Source organism: Lepisma saccharinum, chromosome 8 (genome assembly GCF_977018435.1).
Source record: "Lepisma saccharinum chromosome 8, izLepSacc3.1, whole genome shotgun sequence".
Classification (NCBI taxonomy): Eukaryota; Metazoa; Arthropoda; class Insecta; order Zygentoma; family Lepismatidae; genus Lepisma; species Lepisma saccharinum.
The window spans coordinates 94,043,700-94,058,551 of NC_139236.1; the positions used below are offsets into that span (position 1 = coordinate 94,043,700).

The 14,852-nt window shown below is 42.9% G+C and overlaps 1 protein-coding gene across 1 annotated transcript in view; it reads right to left on the minus strand.

The window, feature by feature from the left end:
- LOC145991900 (uncharacterized) overlaps nt 1-10,689 on the minus strand; it is a 28,876-nt gene extending 18,187 nt beyond the window's left edge. Inside the window, exon 1 of the mRNA XM_083127933.1 lies at nt 10,510-10,689. Coding sequence (XP_082984059.1) covers nt 10,510-10,689 — 180 coding nt within the window. The remainder of the gene's footprint in view (nt 1-10,509) is intronic.
- Between the last annotated feature and the right edge of the window lie 4,163 nt (nt 10,690-14,852).

Below are 14,852 nucleotides of genomic sequence, written 5' to 3' on the forward strand. Positions count from 1 at the left end.
ACCTCCCAGAGTGCGTGTCCGCGGGATAGGAAAGGAAAGAGTGGGAGAGGTTGGAGGAGGGGCCGAAAGGGAGCAAGAAAGAGGCAGAGACACAAAAGCGAGTGAAGAGATGCAAGAGAGAGAGAGAGAGAGAGAGAGAGAGAGAGAGAGAGAGAAATACAGACACCAACGGGACAAGGGCGATTAGAGAACTAAAGAGAGAAAGATAACTGAATACAGTGAAATGGAGAGGAAAATTAGGGAGAAGAGAGAAAATGGGTGAGGAAAGAGAGGGAAGGAAAGGCATCGAATGTGAGAGAAAGAGAGAGGAAGAAAACGGAGAGAGAGAGAGAGAGAGAGAGAGAGAGAGAGAGAGAAGTAAATGAACTAAAGATGGGAAAATTGAAGAGAGAGAAGGATGTGATTGAGAATCAGAGATGGAAACACACACACACAGATAGAGGGAGAGATGAAGTACACAGAAAGAGGGAGAGATGAAGTAAGGAGAAGATAGTAAAAGGAAAATAAAATGAGAGAAAGAAATGAGTGGGAAGAACAGGAAGAGCAGGGAAGAATGCAACAAGAGAGAGAGAAAGCAAGAGAAAGAAAAGAGGAGGGAGAGAATATGGGGAGAGAGAGAGACAGTTAAGGAAGGAAGATGGTTAGAAGGAAAGGATAAAAGAGAATGAAGAGAGAGACAGAGAGATAGAAAGACAAGACAGACAGAAAGCAGTGTAGGATAACAAGAAAGAGAAAAATAGAAAAGGGAGAGGAGATACATGGACAGAGATAGAGGAAGTAAACTGAAGATAGTGAAATGGAAAATAGCGTAGGAGAATGGCGAGTGAAGAGATGAGGGAGATACAATATAGTCAATAAAGGGGGGAGAGAGAGAAAATACGAGAAACAGAGGGATAGAATATGGAGAGAGAGAGAGAGAGTGAAGGAAAAGGGGAAAGGAGGGAAGATCGTTAGGGGGAAAGAGACGAGAGAGAAGGGACAGCATGCCCTGAATTTTGCGTTCCGCAAAACACGCACTGACAACTTGGCGTGGTCGCCTCAGATAAATCAGTGGAGAAGACTTCTTTTCTTTTCATCGAGAGGGGAAACCAGCAGAGCATAGAGGCATTGTGCCGGACGCCAGGAATGGCAGAAGGAGGCCAAAGATCATGCAACGAACAAGGAACCACAATTGGACTTCCTCGCAGAGACTGGGACACTAAAGCGTTCAGTCCGTGCAGCACTCGACGCGATTTAAATACATCGAAATTAAAACTTGAAAGTGTGGAAGCATTACCGAGAAGCGAATTGAAAATAAAAAAAAATAGTAATAAGTGGAAAAATAATTGTTACTGACCAACTCGGAATTACTCTTAGGAAATTTTCCCTCATAATACTTACACTTTAACCCTGAGAAATGCTACCAAACTTGATTTTGTTGCGTTAAAATTGTTCGTACTTTCCAAGAGACTTCCCTCTTTTGGAAACGTAATTATTTGTAGTGTGTAACGAGTTCCTTGTAATACAGTTACAAGTAATAGTTACTTTTTCAAGTAAAGGTAAGTGTAACTACTTACTTTTAGTAACTAGCAACAACAACCCAATTACCCTTTTTAAGTTATAATTTCGGCATTTCGTAAGTGTAGAATTTTCCCCTGATTTTCAGTAACTTCTTATACTTCTATGATTCTGTGAAAATACTAGTAATTATTCAACTACTACTGCCACTAATAATAATAGCTGATAAAGGTCTTAATCATTTTTCGTTTTTCTTAGACGGAGGGGAAATTTGGAAGGAAAAGAAAATTTTGCTTTTTTGAAAGTCAATTGTGTTGTTACAATCCAGAGCAGGAGCGGCGATTGGGGGGTAGGAGGCATGGGAGCAGTTGCCCCCAATCCTTGCCACTTTTGTCTTGTCTATCAAGACAAATAAACTTCCTTGCACCCCGAGAGTTGGCACCCAATCGTCGCTACTGCCCAGAAGAGAACATTCTGGTTTTGGCAACACAGGACGGACAGGAAATCTACGGCGATCACCATGCTAAACAGCTTCTTGCTTCAACAGCAATTGAGAAAATTATGATTTGTTGCTTGGTTAAAAATGCATGGTATTGAAAGAATGCTTTAACGGAAATGTATGCTATTTTTCTTATGATCATGAATGGAAAAACGTCCCGTTTGCAGTTCATGCATCTGGGATAAAGTAAACGTGGAAGTAACGTAGTTAGGGTAGGTATCAGTAACCGAGTTACTTTAGGTGCGATGCAACGGGAACTAACTTTCCAAGCGCTGACAATTTACCTGGAAAGACAGAAATGGAAATCCAAGACGAATGCGAAAAAGTCCCGCCTCCAACAATGGCCCAATAAAGAAACAAAGGGAGTATTTCCCTGCTTCGCACTTGCACTTTCAGACCCCAATTCAGGGCCCAAAGCAGGAACTCTCTATCGAAAGATGTTTCCAGGAAGTAGGTCGCTTTTTTTCCTTTGTTCGACATCCCTCCTCGCCAGCCAAGCGTTTTTCTCCAAAATAAAATCCGGTTCACGACTTCGGAGGCAACAAAGGGCGAGATGTCAGGCCCCCGCTCCCCCCCGCGGAAAATAACGGTGCTCTTTGGAAAGAAAAATACGTTTCATTCAGGTGAATTCATGTCTTCGACATTTGTTTGTGTTGCGCTACAAACTTCGTTAATGTTCAACGTTCTTTTCATTATCTTTTTTTCTATTTGAAATTAGGAGTCCCCATAAATTATACATGCACTCAAACAATTTAAATACTAACATTAGAAGTTTATATTCATTAAGTTTATATACAACTCAATATTGTTGAATGATAAGTAATATTACAATATAGATACAAAAAGGGTTGATTACGGATGCAGGATGTTCTCGTCGGTTTGGAATGCAAGACTCACTTTGACCTTTGGCTTACTCTAGCCAAGTCGTTTGCGAAAATCTCTCTACTTTCCAATTTCTTCTAGAGAATTCACGTCAATGATCGTGTGGATTGCATTCGCTGTTGTCTAGATATTCCCAATAGTTTAACAGGCTTACGTTGGTTTCCAGGAGAAGCGTCTCTTCTGTCTGAAAGTTCCCTAACATTCCACTATTCTCTGTATCCATCTTTTTCTCTCTTTACATCGTTATATATTCTAACATTCTCTTTCTTTCCATATTTCTATGTGTTTTACTATCTCTCTCTTTCTTTTCTCCATCTCTTTATATCCTCTCTCATTCTCTGCTTCTTTTCTGTCTCTTCCTACCTTCTCTACCTACTTCTTTCAATCTCTGTAATTCTTCCTATCCCCCTGTTCTCTTTGTTCGATTTCTTTCTCTCTCTACATCCCTATCCCTTTCCCTACCATTCTTTTCAGCTCTTTGTCCCTCTGTGTGTAATTCTTGCTCCATTATAAATAATTCTGATTAATTATTGCAGCCCACTTTAGCACAGATAGGCTAATCTGGACTGGACCTACAGTTTAAAATGGGATTGAGTGATTGGCTTGGTTTATTTCATTGCGCTTTTCTGCTACTTTCTCCCTAATCGCGAAGATGAGGATGAGTGATGATATGATGACATTTATGAATGGACGCTCACAAACATCCGTGCCCCGGCCGGTATTCGAACCCGGGACCCCTGGCGTCGTAGCTCGCTGTGCTAACCACGAAGATCGGCTTAAAATGGGATCCGAACAAGTATGTGCTCCCACCGGGTATCGAACCAGGAACTCTTGATTACAAGACATTGCCGTTAGCATTATGTCGTCGAGAGGCCGAAATAATTTTGAAGAAAGATAGGGAGAGGTAAAACAGAAATAGAGAACGGAAGAAGAAAAAGAGGGAGAGATGGTAAGTTAAAGAAGGACAGAGAGAGAAGGAAGGAAAAAGAAACAATATGATCACTAGAATGAAATTCTCTGGCCACTGGGCAGAAGAAGTGATAACAGAAAATCAATTATATGACGTGGCCGACCTCCGTCCGTGGCGCAACGTCGCCAGGGGGTCCCAGGTTCGAATCCATGCATGAGCATGGGTGTTCTTTGTGAGTGTGCATTCATCAATTTCATCATCTTCATCGTCACTATTGGTCAAAAGTGTCAGAAAAGCGACGCTAAGTAACAAAATTCAAACGAAATTCCAATTACATGAAGCACCGACATTTCCATCCATATGGAGGCAAGGAACTGAATCGGAACACCTCCGCCCGAGATCAGAGAGTCGGTGTCAGAGTGCATCGTGGGATTTGGAAACAGGATGCAACTTAGTGGACACCGTGGGCGTGAAGTATGTAGCCGCAGCCATATGGGGCACTCTTGGGCACGACCGGTCACAGCCAATCCCGAGCCTGAATTCGAGATGGAGAAAATGTTGGATGAATGTTCCTGCCTAGTACGCGTATCTTCGTCGCCGGTTGGGGGTTGCAATAATGGAACAAGAGCTAGGCTAAATATGCGTATGATGAAACTTGGAGTAGGTGACGACATACTTACAGGTTTGTACAGAGAGTCAGCCAGGTTGTCACGGTATCTAGTGACATGTGAAACGCAGTTCGATATAAATTATTTTTTGTCTATTGATTCATTTTATGCACAAACATGAAAGTGTGAGGTTTGATTTATTTTGTGAATAAACTTGTATCCGAGCCAGACGTCGGAAGCTGGGGACGGGTCTTTTCTTGAGTGACAGCCGCCGCTTAGAACATGACATACTTGCACCAACGCGAAGATAAGGAAAGATTATTTTCGCCGCTACCGGGCTCGAGTCGCAGCAGGCGTTCGAACCCATGTTCACGGATGACCAGGAAGACCAGCTGGAGCTCAAGCCTGCAAGGATCGACGACGCGCACTTGACCGCGTTTCAAGACAATGGACAGAGGTCATTTCCATCCCCTGAGAAAGCGAAGCCAAGCTACCTGAGCGTGGGTTTCAACGGACGAATTCGAATCTCTTATATATAGGCAGTACTATGTTTCCAGACACAGTTTTTACCCGGATTTCACAGAGAGAGCATCTCCGCGCTACACTCTCACGTGATCATTGTTTTGTGTCCGTGGACTTTGTTTCCTTACGTACTGTGAGCGACTTGCGGATAGGGAGTTACCAGTGTGCGCCTTATTTTGGTGAAGATTACGCGGTGATTTGTTTTTGCCAAGCGTGGACTACATAAGGATGGAGGGCTAAAGAAGATAGAGAAGGGGGGCGTCGCTTCCCTGACGCCTGCAACGACGCCGAAGCCAGTCAGACGACGCCGAAACCAAACACCAACCAAAGCCCGAAGGACGCTTTCAGATCGACGTCCCAACCAAAGCCCGAAGGACGTTTCCAGAGAGAGATGATTTCAGATCGACGTCCCAACCAAAGCCCGAAGGACGTTTCCAGATCGACGTTCCAACCGAAGCTAGTTACCGGAGAAAGAGAGGGAAGGATGATACCAGAACGACGCCCAAACGAAGCCCGGCACCAGAGATTCCGAACCGACGCGTGACCACGTACACCCGACGCTAGTGACAAGAGGAACGCCCGAAGTTCTGAGGAGGTGCAAGTACACCATATCGTCGCAATTATTCTTCGTCGCGATCGACCTCGGAGGACAATTTCGCCACAAAGGAACCGTGTGCAAGTCCCGCGTCCAGGAGAGATGAAGGACCACGCCATGTAGCAGAGTCTGGTACAGTATACTTCAGAGGGTCACATGTACATGTAAACGTGCGCCGTTAGTATCAACACCGTACAGTTAACGCCGACGTCTCACTTATTTGCAAAGTTACTCAGGAAAACCCAAACCTAACTTCCGCGTCTAAAAATTGTTTTGGTATTGTTATAAAAAAAAGGGTAATTTCATGTTCAGATGTTCAAATTTAATTGTCTGCATTCAGGGTTAGAAGCTCCATTTCATTTCTTTAATACTTAGTATAAATTGTCAAAGTGTGCTCCATTTATTGTGTAACCGACCGCCCCGTCGCGCCATTTAATTTGTCAATAGTTGACTGATGAGTCCTTTTTAATTGTGGAAAGTGTAGTTGTTTTTATTGCAAGGTCGTGTGCGTGAAATAGTATTATTTGTTGCATAGTGGTTTTTAAGGTAATTTTTGCTCGCGCCGACGATTGATTACTGTATTCCGGCAGCTGGAGCCAATTAAGTTTTTGCATCCCTATGTAATTGTGTAGTTGTTCTCATTGGACGAGAGAGGCTTATGTGTAACACCCCCGTCCGAGAAACTTGTATAAGGTCGTGCTCACGACTGGATGCATACGTTCATTGGAACGAAAGATTTAACCACGCCGACCCAATTGTCTTAGTTAACCGCTTTCCGAGGGCTGGCACTTAGGTTAATTTAAAAGAGCACAGGAGCTGGCAGACAAATGCCCTAAATTCACATAAAGGTTTAAAAAATTAAAAGGAATGATATGTTAATGAGATCCATGATTTGTATCCATACTTCACATGTAAAAATACCTCATGTGTGTGAAAGAGAGAGAGAGTGAATGAGTGAGCGTTTGAGGAGGCTTTGTAAACAGTTGTTGATTGCAATATTTCTTTGTTGTTACAATATATATTCACTTTTTACCGTTCGTCAGTGTTGTTATTTGACGTTTTACAGGTACCAGATATTATGCTATTAGTGTTTTATGATTGTTCGAATCTACATATCAAAGGTAAACAAAACAGTGTAACTTTTCAAGGTATTAATCTCCGCCTCGCAATAGTATGACAATAAACGACCGTCTCAGTACCGAACTTGATAACTGGACCGTGAGTCACGACCGGTTTCCCGTACACATAACGACGTTTGGCCCCGTGCCGGGGTATGATTGACACGTCATTTCGGGGACCGTGAGTGCACTCGTTACAAGGTAATGCTGAATCAGGACATTGGTAATGTTTTGTAGCAGATCTTTACAGATCTAAGTCACAAGCAATGCAAACTTTCCCTTTTAACATTAAGACACTAAAGGTACGGACTGTAGGGGCAGGAAGCAGAGGTGTCACCAGATAATTTCGGTAGGCTAAAGTGTGAACTCTTCTTCCTTTAGTCGTCGTGACCGATCCAGTTTCTTTTTCTTTCCTTTTAACCTTATCATTCCTTCCATCTTCGCGTTTCTCTCTTTCTTTCCTACTCTTGCCGGCCCCCGTGGCGGAGCGGTTAGCACATCGCGTTACAACGGCAGGGGTCCCGGGTTCGAATCCCGGCCTGGGCATGGATGTTTGTGAGTGTCCATTCACCAATTTCATTATATCATCAGTCATCCCCATCTTCGCAAATTAGCCAAAAGTGGCACAAAAAGCGAAGTAAAGCAAATCAATCAATCGATTTCCTATTCATCCCTCTTCTACAGGGTTAGGTTACCATATTTTGTTAGGTGTAAAAGAGAAAATCTTTTTTAAGAATCAAACAAACAAAAGTACTTGTTGGCCTCCCCGATGGCGCAGTAGTAGCGTTGTTGCCTTGTAAGCAAGGGGTCCCGGGTTCGATACCCGGTGGAGGCACAAGTGGTTCGGATCCCACTTCAAACTGTAGGTCCAGTCCCGATTAGCCTTACTGTGCATAAAGTGTACTTAAAACAACAAATCAATCAATCAATCAATCAATCAAAAGTACTTGTTTTAAAATTCATCTGTAACGTTACATTTCGTTTCGGCTTGTCTATTTTCTAATGTAACTGTAACACCACCAGAACAGACAATGCTAAATCAGCTGGATGCTGCAAGGTACCAAGTTCAAATGAACGTACGCCTGTACACTGGTGATCTATGAGTATTACCGTGCAAATTGTCGATCACCATGTTCGTGCACTTTATTTGACCCAATAAGAGCTTCGAGAATTAAAACAAAACTAAAAACAAGCTGTGGACAACTTCTGCACCAGCATACATAAAAACCATCGCTTAAAACGCATAGGCTGTAAGAGAAAAAATAATGAAAAGAGTCGTGGACAATTTGCACGGGAATACCCATGGATCCCACTGTACACTCCTGTTCAGAAAACGTGGCACATACTTCAACTGTCCAACCTTATACAATGTGCCACATTATGTGAACAGGAGTGTACAACGAAGAGATAAACCTTGTGGTACTGACGTCGAGTTTTCAAGTCTACGCGAGCAGCGGAACAGTGTAGGATGCAATCAGCAGCTTGCATTGTTACTTGCCTTGGCGTTTGCAAAAATGTGTAGCGCTTTCAAAAGCTCGCTACTTTCCTTTCTCTCCAGTGTAAATATATGTAATATATGTAAATAAAAACATGCATATGTTCGTTACACCTCGTGCAAAATACGGGACGATCTTGTTCCTTGACACATTTGAGTGCAGTGAATGTGGTAACAGAGCATGGGAGGGAAGGGGAGGGGTCTTTACATCTTGGTAGAGCTGTAGATAGGAGCCCGAATTCCGAGATGACTTGTTTGCGTTGGGTATAGATTTTAGCCATCATCATATTCACAGTAGCGAGCATGTTCTGACTTGATGTGCTTATTTTTAACGTTTTAAATTTTTGTTGTGTAGAAAACCTAGACACTTTTACTCTGAAAAGAAAATCTGCCCGCGAGCCATTTTTATTTTCTAAAACGAGCCTGTTTCTATGACGGATAGTACAGCGCACTACGTAGCAGGGGTCCCGGGTTTGGATCCGAACTCGGACCACTAGTGTCATAGCGCTATGTGGAAATCCCTCTGCCACGGAGTACGCGACAATTAAGATTGGCAGTTTTACACCTTCCTACATTTCTACCAAGTCGATATGTTTACGATATATTTAATGTAAAGAATGTCATTGCTGACGATTATCCTAAAAGACACATCACTATCGGGACTCTAATTTCATTTTCTTTATTTTTGTTTTGTTTTTCTGGTTCTTGATGCTAGTCGCTGCGATGAGAATTTGATGCACTTGATGAAGGGACAATCACAAAGGAAGTCCAAACCATGAATTGAACTCGAGGTGGTTTGTATCTTGCCAAATAAATTTTTCGCACGATTTAGTGAGATTTTACTATCTTAATGGAATGATAAATATGTGAACGCGAATAAAGAAAACGTATTGCGTTCAGCTGGAATGGAAAATGTTTAATGTAGAAATTTTAGTTTGAAAAATGCATGTCAATCGGCAACACGTTTGAGTATGGGTCCACTTCACGCGTTGATTGGCTAATTGGAACTGAACCTAGAGTTTTAAGTGGTATCCGAACCTCGATAGGCCTCCATCGGGTATCGAACCTGGGACCCCCATGATTAAAAGACGATGGTGTTTCTCCTACGCCACTGAGCATGTCTAGAGGCATTTTTCAGCTAACAGTGCATTGGTAACATATAATTTGTACGCCCTGCATACAAATTTAGTCCTTCAAAGGACATCAGTGTAGCTATGTTTCTGCAGCGAGGAAGGCATTCAAACAATAAAATTACGGAAGGAAGTTTTCAAAGTCTGATCAAATTCAAGTCCAGCTCCACGACTCCTAACTATCTACTGTCCTGCCTAAACATACAAACTAGGACTTGGATTTATAGGCACTAAAAACGTGGCACCAGAAATTACACTGTAAATTATAAAACGCGCCAAAATAGGTTTGATTGATATGTTGTTTTAAGTCCACTTTATGCACAGTAAGGCTAATCGGGAATGGACCTACAGTTTTAAAGTGGGATCCGAACCACTTGTACCTCTACCGGGTATCGAACCCGGGACCCCTTGATTACAAGGCGACGACGCTACCACTGCGCCATCGGGAAGGCCCGCGCCAAAATAGAGAAATAAACACAGACTTGTTATTAATTGTCTTAGTCAGCTGCACATCACTTGACTTGAGGTTTTGTATTCTATTTTTCTTATTATGATGGGCTTTCTGTTATTTTTTGCTAATCGCGACAATTATGATAATGAATAATGGTTACATGTAATTGATGAAGGGACGCTGACAAAACAAGGGAATATCTTCATCTTCTAAAGTGGACTGTGCAGAGAGCCAGTGGAATGAATGAAAGCAAGATTAACTATTTTTAAGCAAGATCGTACAAAATAGGAACCGAACCTGAAAATAATCATTTATCTGTAGGCACGACTACAAAATAGCCTGTGCAGGCTCGGAATAACATGAAACTGATTTAAGACATTACAGCACATGTTTTAATGGAAAGGAGAACACCCGGTTTAGTGCTCGACACTCGCACTGGATCTGGACAGGAGTGTTCTTTGATTTGGTTTATTCGACTTAATATTAATTGAACTTTAATATCAAGGGGTATAGTTTAATTAAAATATTAGCTAATTTTGGCTAATGGCGAAGATGATATGATGAAATTGATGACACAAGGAACACACCTCCCTATGCTGAGATTCGAATCCGGGACTCCTGGCGTTGTATCGCGCTGTGCTAACCATTCGACCACGGAGGTCGGCGTTCATCAATTTCATCTAATATTACTCATCTTCATTGTCGCGATCAGCAAAAGTGCGATAAAAATACAAAGGAATAAAAGAAGAAAAAATCCATATTTGTACATGCAAAGAAGTGTTCAAAAAAAGAAGCGACTCACCAGTGGCTGTGAGAGACGTAGCCCGCTTTCTGTTCCTTGCTGCACGAGCAGCGCCGTTTCCGCAACTGCCGAGAGAGGTCCAGTGGAAGGAAGAGCCGCCTCGGTGCTGCCCTCTGGCCCGAGATTCGTCCTCGTTCGCCTGGAGATGGCTCTTCCGTCATTGTTCAGGCACGCTCCCATTCGGTGGGAGATAAGGAAACGTTCTCACACCAGCGGAGATAAGGCCGAAAGGAAACCTGATCTCGCTTGCCCTGGGATAGGAAAGACTCCACTTGTTCAATTTTGGAGTAATCGAAGAGCCTGTTTGCATATTTATCCTATTTATGAATATATATATATATACATATACTTATTTCCAATATGTTCTGAATATTCAGGGGGGGATTTTGTACTAGGCTATCGTAGGCTAGTGCGCCCTGGGGCGCCGCGAAATGATCCAATACTTTCACTGAAATGACACTTACTTGTTAGTCAATGACACAATTGTTCCAAATATGTGCTTATTTAGTACTTTTTACACGTAAAATGTTTCTGGATTTGAAATATGTTTATTTTTTAACTTAAGGCAAGCAACCTAACCACACTAACTGAGCGTTGCAAGTGTTACATAGGCTTCCATTGTGACTTGGGCGCCGCGGGAAAATCTTGAAACACTAAGGGCGGCGTGAAACGAAAAAGTTTTGAAACCACTGGCCTAGGGATTGCAAGTAAGTCCAAGGAGGTGCAGCGGGAGAAGTGACAAAGACCATTGACTATTCCTTATTTTACATTGTGAGTTGGTGTTTTAAGTCCACTTAATGCACAGTAAGGCTAATCGGGACTGGACCTACGGTTTAAAGTGGGATCCGAACCACTGTACCATGTGCCTCCACCGGGTATCGAACCCGGGACCCCTTGATTACAAGGCGACGACGCTACCACTGCGCCATCGGGGAGACATATTTTACATTGTGATAATAGCCAAATAAAATGAAGTCCTTTTACTTGCTAATTGTATGATAGAAAGCAGAAGGAAGGAATTTCTAGCGTTTAAACAACTTCTTACATCATAAATGAAAACAAAGTTTAATTAATAATTTTAATCAAATGTGCCTATATTTTAAAGTTTACAAGTGTTGTTAATACAGACAGAGCATGGAAGTCAATTACCATGATAACAAAACTGTTATCATTCTTATTAATAATAATATTAATGATAATAATAATAATATCGGCAGGGTCCAAATTTTATAAATCAACCCCTGGGGATATGTAAGCTGTTAATTCGAGTGTATTAAGCGGTCGGTTTTCGATCTCGCTACATAAGTTCCCGGGTTCGAGTTCTGGCTTGGGCATGGGCCAGCTTGAACAATATCATCTATTCATCACTCATTCTCATCGAATAAAACAATTATAATATAATTATTTTAATTTAAACATTATTGTTATTATTCCCGAGAAACTAGATTCCAAGATATATTTCTAGACACGTGCCTGGGTGCTGTGTCCTGTATTTCGATCAAAATTTTACAAATGGTTGCTGAAGACTTCTTGTATCTGGTCGATTTGTGGCTTCGGCCCATTGTGATGCGGGCGACAACCGGCGGACGTGGGCAGATCTTTCGATGGCGTTGATCCACGACGCAACGGGACGAGAATCGCTGGCGTTTATGATACTCGGCCGACTGTAAACGAGAAGCATACTCTATATTCCTTGCGAGAAGCAGTTCCGTTACACGGGATTCTTCCTCCGTGGAATCCCTCCTCGTCCATTTACTTCAGGTGGGAGGGGAGGGGAAGGGGTTCCGAGTGACCTCCATTCCGTCGCAGAAGGGTTGCTTCCCGGCTACAAATCTCCAAGGGCAAAGCTAACGCCGCGCAGGATCTTTGACCTGCATCACGAAAATCAATCTCCTTTCCAAAATCAGCTGCGACATTTGAATTCCGGAAATTACATCGGTTTATAATTCTTAGTGGCGGAGGAGTTTCCAGTAATTTCTTTCAAAGCATAGACTTTGTGTATATATATATAAATTGAAGAGTTCGGGTGTAAAACATGGTAAGTGACATTGTAACGAGTACTCACGGCCCCCGAATTGACGTGTCAATCATACCCCGGCACGGGGCCAAACGTCGTTATGTGTACGGGAAACCGGTCGTGACTCACGGTCCAGTTATCAAGTTCGGTACTGAGACGGTCGGTTATTGTCATACTATTGCGAGGCGGAGATTAATACCTTGAAATGTTACACTGTTTTGTTTACCTTTGATATGTAGATTCGAACATTCATAAAACACTAATAGCATAATATCTGGTACCTGAAAAACGTCAAATAACAACACTGACGAACGGTAAAAAAGTGAATATATATTGTAACAACAAAGAAATATTGCAATCAACAACTGTTTACAAAGCCTCCTCAAACGCTCACTCATTCACTCTCTCTCTCTTTCACACACATGAGGTATTTTTACATGTGAAGTATGGATACAAATCATGGATCTCATTGACATATCATTCCTTTTAATTTTTAAACCTTTATGTGAATTTAGGGCATTCGTCTGCCAGCTCCTGTGCTCTTTTAAATTAACTTAAGTGCCAGCCCTCGGAAAGCGGTTAACTAAGACAATTGGGTCGGCGTGGTTAAATCTTTCGTTCCAATGAACGTATGCATCGAATCGACATTATACAAGTTCCTCGGACGGGGGCATTACACACAAGCCTCTCTCGTCCAATGAGAACAACTACACAATTACATAGGGATGCAAAAACTTAATTGGCTCCAGCTGCCGGAATACACTAATCAATCGTCGGCGCGAGCAAAAATTACCTTAAAAACCACCATGCAACAAATAATACTATTTCACGCACACGACCTTGCAATAAAAACAACTACGCTTTCCACAATTAAAAAGGACTCATCAGTCAACTATTGACAAATTAAATGGCGCGACGGGGCGGTCGGTTACACAATAAATGGAGCACACTTTGACAATTTATACTAAATATTGAAGAAATGAAATGGAGCTTCTAACCCTGAATGCAGACAATTAAATTAGAACATCTGAACATGAAATTACCCTTTTTTATAACAATACCAAAACAATTTTTAGACGCGGAAGTTAGGTTTGGGTTTTCCTGAGTAACTTTGCAAATAAGTGAGACGTCGGCGTTAACTGTACGGTGTTGCTACTAACGGCGCACGTTTACATGTACATGAGACCCTCTGAAGTATACTGTACCAGACTCTGCTACATGGCGTGGTCCTTCATCTCTCCTGGACGCGGGACTTGCACACGGTTCCTTTGTGGCGAACTTGTCCTCCGAGGTCGATCGCGACGAAGAATAATTGCGACGATATGGTGTACTTGCACCTCCTCAGAACTTCGGGCGTTCCTCTTGCCACTAGCGTCGGATGTACGTGGTCACGCGCCGGTTCGGAATCTCTCTGGTGGCGGGCTTCGATTCGGCGTCGTTCCGGAAGCGTCGTTCTGGAGTCGTCCTTCAAACTCTCCCTCTGGCTTCGATCGGCGTCGTTCTGGAGTCGTCCTTCAATCTCTCTCTCTGGTGACGTCCTTCGGGCTTTGGTTGGGACGTCGATCTGACAGCGTCCTTCGGGCTTTGGTTGGGACGTCGATCTGACAGCGTCCTTCGGGCTTTAGGCAGTGTTTGGTTTCGGCGTCGTCTGACTGGCTTCGGCGTCGTTGCAGGCGTCAGGGGAGTCGACGGACTCCCTTCTCTATTTTCTTTAGCCCTCCATCCTTATGTAGTCCACGCTTGGCAAAAACAAATCACCGCGTAATCTTCACCAAAATAAGGCGCACACTGGTAACCCTCTATCTGCGATTCGCTCACTGTACGTAAGGAAACAAAGTCCACGGACACAAAACAATGATCACGTGAGAGTGTAGCGCGGAGATGCTCTCTCTGTGAAATCCGGGTAAAAACTGTGTCTGGAAACATAGTACTGCCTATATATAAGAGATTCGAATTCGTCCGTTGAAACCCACGCTCAGGTAGCTTGGCTTCGCTTTCTCAGGGGGTGGAAATGACCTCTCTCCATTGTCTTGAAACGCGGTCAAGTGCGCGTCGTCGATCCTTGCAGGGTTGAGCTCCAGCTGATCTCTCTGGTCATCCGTGAACATGGGTTCGAACGCCCGCTGCGACTCGAGCCCGGTAGCGGCGAAAATAATCTTTCCTTATCTCCGCGTTGGTGCAAATATGTCATGTTCTAAGCGGCGGCTGTCACTCAAGAAAAACCCGTCCCCAGCTTCCGACGTCTGGCTCGGATACAAGTTTATTCACAAAATAAGATCAAACCTCACACTTTCATGTTTGTGCATAAAATGAATCAATATATATA